The following is a 6000-nucleotide window of genomic DNA, read 5'->3' as shown; positions in this document are numbered from 1 at the left end:
GTAATTGCACAAGGGGATGAAATTCAAGCTTCATTCTTCTCAGTGAACATCTCACAGAGCACAGATATGAATTAATTTTCTCTGCCTCCCTGCCCCTGTATCTATGAAAATTGACATAGTCTCTTCTGAAGGGGCTGGGACATCTCTTTCCTTCAAAGAATATCACTTAGCCTTGTGGTTGGAGTCTTCTGTAGGCAAGCTGCCAGTGATAGAGGCAGGTAGGTATGCAATTAACACAATTGTTCTCCGTATTCTACACAACGTGTTAACCCTAGTTCTACTCGGTAAGAGGGGAAGAAGAATGCCTCATTTTCTCCTTTTTTTTGGTATGAGCTTCTGATCACATCTGATCTGCTTCTCCCTCTCTGGTGACAAAGGAATATGCTCATGTATCTTGTACATCCCTTGGGACACAGGTAAATGTATACACAGCACCAAAAACATTAGCAGGAGGCAAAGTGAAAACCTTTACATAACCTATAACCATCAAGATGAAGAAAACTTAGTTTTACAGATGCTAGTGCAGCTATCTAGGGTTAAATTAATACTTTTACAGACAAGGAATGGATGTGACAGAAAATGCATTTATTTAAATTGCTGTACAATGGAAATCTCAATCGCTTTCAAAAGCCAGCTGAGGGAGAAGTGACTCACATAAGTTGCATACAGGAAGCCTTTTTGTAGTTTTCAGCTCTGAATTTCTTTTTCTCTGAATACAACACCACTTGTGCAAGTGCAGTTATCTGCTGAGTGGCAGCAGTGTGTTTGGCAGTACATCAACATGGAGAAAGACATGGTTCCTGCTCTGAGGAAGTTACAATCTAAGATAGGACATGGACAATACTATTCCAACACATAGCGATCAACTGAAATATCAGCAATGAGATATAAGAAGACCCATTTTAACAAGCAATTGTAATACCAAATATATATATAAAGGCCAGAAGTAGGATACAGTGGTATCTTTGTTGTTCTGTATTTATACGTTCACATGTACACAGGCGTGAAAGGTAGTGACAGTTTGCTTAAGAGAGAGGCTTTTCCTTTGGCAGGGCTGCTCCAGCTTGTGCTTCCTGAACAAAAATAAGGAAAAATAGGGCAGAATTTAGTACTCCTTCCGTGACTTTACATGTCTGAACAATGGACAGCACAAGCTGAATGAAATTCCATGAAGTAGAGGAACTCAGATTTGGGAGAGGTAGTGTTGAAGAGCTGATAGCTTTTCTGTCCTGTTGAGGCACTGGGTTTCAGTACATTTGCTGAAACCTATGGCAGTTATTTCAGAAGTAGAATTAGCTCAGAATCCCACCAGTACTAGAAAGAACATGTAACATTATGCATCTGCTGTTGGGAGGGATTCCCATCATACAAAGGAAAATCTGCTGGAAATTCCAACTTTCTTGTAGGTAAATAGTTTTACCCTAGTAAGGGATTTCTTGATCTTTATTTCTGTGCACAGGAGATAAGACAGTAGGAGGAAGAAGGAAAACAAAAAAATAAATCTAAAAACATGTTCTGACAAAACTTGATCAATGCTGCATGCACTAATTCTGCCTCTGAGATGACTGCTGTTTTGAAAGTCACTTTTGGCCAAGTTCCTAAGCAATCAGAGCAATAGATTACAGCGTGTCATACTTCTGCTCAGGCTCTCCATCCTTCCCCTTTGTTTTGAACATGTTGATGAATTTCAGATACAACTAAGACATGAAGCTCTTAAAATTTTCAGTGAAATCTGAAAGGTAGAATAGAAGCTGCAATGAAGCTAACAGTTAAATGTACGGTTGGTCCATCAGTCGGGCAACTAGAGCGTATGCATGGTTTTGATTAGTTCTTTCCATTCTTGTTTTGCAGGCACTGCATATAACAATACGTACAAAAACTTCAACTCAGTGCTTCTTTAGAAACTGTGCTGGATATCTTAATATTTACCTGAAAACCTGTTCAAGAAAGAATGTGTCATAAGGAAGTGTACTAAGACTCTTCTTGCTCCTCCACCTCTTCCTTTTCTTCTCCATCTTCTTGCTTTCCTTCTTCTTCCTTTTCTTCTCCCTCTTCATGCTTTTCTTCTTCTTCCTTTTTATAGAAAATATTTGTAGTTTAGAATACAGAAGCTGAAGGAAAAATAAACAGTCTTGAAATGCTTTTGCAACTGAAAAAGTAATCTTATTAAACCTTAAAAAAAAAATAGGACAGAGGAGTGAAGTACAGAGCTTTTATTCCTAACAGGCCATGGCTCTAAGCCTTGTGGAGTTAATGGGCAAGCACAGGAATATGAGAACTCTTTTCTGAGATAGGTTAGAACATAGTCCATAGTTAAGATGTAAATAGCCATTCAGAATTAAAAGGAGAATATAAAGTACACTTAAGCATGACAAAAATTTTAATATTTTGGTTTGGATGTTTTCTTCAAGTAAACAAGTGAAGATTGATGGCAAAGGAACTAAACTCACAAATAATAAAAAAAGTCATTTGAAGTCAGATAAAAAGGCTTTATTTCTGTTTCTAAAGTTTTTATTTCTCTTTTTTTCATTTCTTTTCCTTTTTCTTTTTTTTTTTATAAAGGCAAAAATGCACAATTTACAGGCAATAGTTCTTTCCTCCAGTCAACCAAATAAACTGCTATTTGAAAGGTAGCATTTATGTAACACAGATAACAATCTGTGTTTATAGTCTTTTAAGAGCTGGTAAATGAAGCATAAAAGTATAATCCCACTCTGAAAAACAACCAGAAATAGCACTGTAGGCTTCTCTACTCCTTCTCTTCCAGTAAACTCATGCTCAGAGCAACCTCACCCCCAATATAAACAAGTTTTATCTCAAAAATGTCATACTTTTACACAATATCTCAACTACAAAACTTAAAGGAATTTCACCCTGGATGTATAAGCAAATTACAGATTTCAAAATTACTTTACAGGCAGGACTGCTGGTAGCATATAAGCATGGAACTTTGATTTTTCTCTCAGACTCACAGTCTGTACAGAAATCACATTTGAGTAACTGAGTCAACCTATTTAAGCACAAGCTTGAGAAATGGAGCTGCTGCAATCAGATTTCTGTTACTGAATAGTTGTTTTTAGAGGAAACTATTGCACTAAGAGATCATCCTTACAAAAACAGGAATATAAGATAGTTCAGCTGAAGTTCTCCTTCCAACAAAATAATTTATCTTTCAGATTTTTTCTGCAGAATAAATGTCTTTGGTTATCAAACTTTTTGAAACTTGATGGAGTGAGGACCTTGAATACTGCAAGCAGCAGTATCTGGAGGAACCACATGTATAACATTAAAGATAAGGAAGGAAAATGAAGTCAAACTGAAAACAGATGGGCCCTATCAAGACATAATAGAGAAAACTCTTTTAGAGAGGAGGAAAACACCTAACTGAGCATGCTCATGAAGACTGGGGACAAAAGTTTAGGAGCGATGAACACTATCAGCCTTCCTTCCTCCACTCCCAGACAACCACTGAAAAGACCTCCAAAAAGGTGACTGCACATGCTCTATGGGAGAGGGTCTTATGTTAATTGGGTCTAAGAAAACATTAATGAGTTTGAGAAAATATTTAGCATATGCATGAAATTCTGGAGAAAAACATAAGCATGTATGAGCATGACCAATAAATGTAATCTGCACGAGCCAAGATGCACACACTGGGTGGAGCTGCCCCCTGTGTGCCCAGTGCTGCAATAAAGGAATACCTGCTTGATACAACTCAGTGGTGTGTCAGGTTAATCCTCTCGGTATCAAACTGAGCCAGCAAAGTCCACAAACAACAAACGTTTTTTAGGTAAAATCATAGAATGGCTTGAGTTGGAAGGGACCTCAAAGCCCACCCAGTTCCACCCACCAGCTCAGGCTGCCCAGGGCCCCATCCAACCTGGCCTTGAGCGCCTCCAGAGATGGGGCACCACAGCTTCTCTGGGCAGCCTGTGCCAGCGCCTCATCACCATCTCAGTGAAAAACTTTCCTGATATCTAATCTAAATCTTCCCTCCTTTAATTTAAAACCATTCCCCTTTGTCCTACCACTATCAGACTCTGTAAAAAGTTGGTTTCCCTCCTGTTTATAAGGTCACTTTAAATACAAGAAGGTCGCAATGAAGTCTCCCCAGAGCCCTCTCTTCTCCAAGATGAACAAGCCCAGCTCCCTCAGCCTGTCTTCATAGGAGAGATGCTCCAGCCCTCAACCATCTTCATGGCCCTTCTCCGGATCCATTTCAACAACTTGAGTTTAAAATTCAAGTCAATTACAGCTTACAAAAAATGCACATTTTTTTTCTTGCTTGAAGTAAGAGCTAATGGTGTCAGAGCACACTAGCAAGCCTTCATGGCTCTCACAAGCCTCACCACGAGAAGCACCAATACTTTGCCCATGGGCTTAGGAATTCCATTTTAGCTTTCATACCCACAACCCTGGCAGCAGGCATGCGTATATGTACCCACGTATACATATATGCCTGTGTTGCAGTTCGGAAGTGGGAAGATTAAATGTGCTCTCTGATTAATTGCAGGTTTTTAGTGGAAAATAGCCTAAAATAATAATTTTACTGATAACAATAGTGAAATATTGAAGGCATACACTTGCAGGGCTGTGTAAAGCAGAGAAGCATGTAAGAATTTGCACCTGGGCCTTACAAACTCTGGAAGGAAGCAAGGAAAATATACCCTTCGTAGGCAGAACTGCCTAAATTGTCAGCATGACTCTGTAATCAGCATAGTGTCAGTCAGAGATATGCAAAGATCTAGCTCTTTTGTGAGTCCTTGGCAAATTTTATTGAAGAATCCAGGAAAGTGTATCTTCCATTGACAGCTTTTAACAATTAACTGCCTATTTACACTCCCCAAAAACGTGACTATGATGTGATCGACAATTTCCTCTAGCAGAATTTAATACTGCTATATTCAGTTTCGTGAATAAGAATTTGCTATCTTTTGAGTGTTGGTGAGACCAAAAAGGAATTAAATGCATGCAAATGAAAGACAAAACCAAGATGTCTGAAGAATATACTATACCCCTGCTGCTGCATCTTCTTCCTTGTTTTCCTACATGAAAGATACAAAAGAAAAGGTTTAAAAAATGATCAAAAATCAGAGTATCAGAGGTCATACAGGCAAAGCACAGCAGAAATTAAGCACTGAATGTAGGGAAATTACGTGGAATTCAGTGGATTTACTTTGGGATAATGTCCTCCAGATTTGTTCACAAAGCACATTTGAGCTAAGCATTTACTGTGAAAAGGAGATATAAAAGCATAAAACACAGCTCTCTTTTACTCAGTTACTTCCAAACAAATCTGCTCCATTTGCAAGCAAATCATTGGAGCTTGGGTTTTGTTTGCTTTTGCTTTAGTGGGGGAAGGGTGGTAGCTAGCTGGTCTTCAAAATCAAAGTTAAATCAGAATTATACACAGTTCTATCTGTGTTATATATCATCACTCAGAATTTGGTTTGAAGTTCTGCTAACTGTTGTAGGCTGGAACAGATGCCTTGGCTCAACATTACTGGGGAATATGAAATACTACAAACTGGCTTTAGACTGTAGATTGAGCCAAAGTGATGAAGAGAAGAGGGATAAAAGACAGAAAACATAAATGTACAGTGAATAGAATTTAATGTCAGATACCAAGCCAATTGTTGGAGGCAAAGCCAAATGTTAAACAAAAATTCAAAGAGAAAAGGCAAATGCAGCAGTAGCACACAAAAGGCATGAGCAGCTATGACATTATGTAGAATGAGTTGAGATAAGGAAGTGATCTGGAGTGCCAGGGTTTATATGTGGCCTGGGGAATTGCAGAGACAGGAAACAGACTTCCATTTTAATATGATTTTTGAACATGTTTCTAAAATAATTCTGCCCTGAAGTGGGCCTAATCTGTACTGCAAACTGATTTAACTGGGACACCACTTAAAAAGATTCTACCCCCCCAAACTAAAATCTAAAGTTAGTATCAGACAGTAAAAATAAAGAAAAATAAGTGCATAGGAAGTCACAGCCCTT

At 38.5% G+C, this 6000-nt stretch overlaps 1 protein-coding gene across 1 annotated transcript in view; it reads right to left on the bottom strand.

The window, feature by feature from the left end:
- Positions 574-6000, bottom strand: part of LOC110403037 (SH3 domain-binding glutamic acid-rich protein-like) — a 28336-nt gene continuing 22909 nt past the window's right edge. Inside the window, exons 5-6 of the mRNA XM_021405793.1 lie at positions 1930-2073; positions 574-1073 (exon numbers count right to left, since the gene is read on the bottom strand). Coding sequence (XP_021261468.1) covers positions 1972-2073 — 102 coding nt within the window. The 3' untranslated portion in view covers positions 574-1073; positions 1930-1971. The remainder of the gene's footprint in view (positions 1074-1929; positions 2074-6000) is intronic.

Source organism: Numida meleagris, chromosome 1 (assembly GCF_002078875.1).
Source record: "Numida meleagris isolate 19003 breed g44 Domestic line chromosome 1, NumMel1.0, whole genome shotgun sequence".
Lineage (NCBI taxonomy): Eukaryota > Metazoa > Chordata > Aves > Galliformes > Numididae > Numida > Numida meleagris.
Note: the sequence above shows the minus strand (reverse complement) of the source record. Positions and strands in the feature narration are given on the sequence as shown.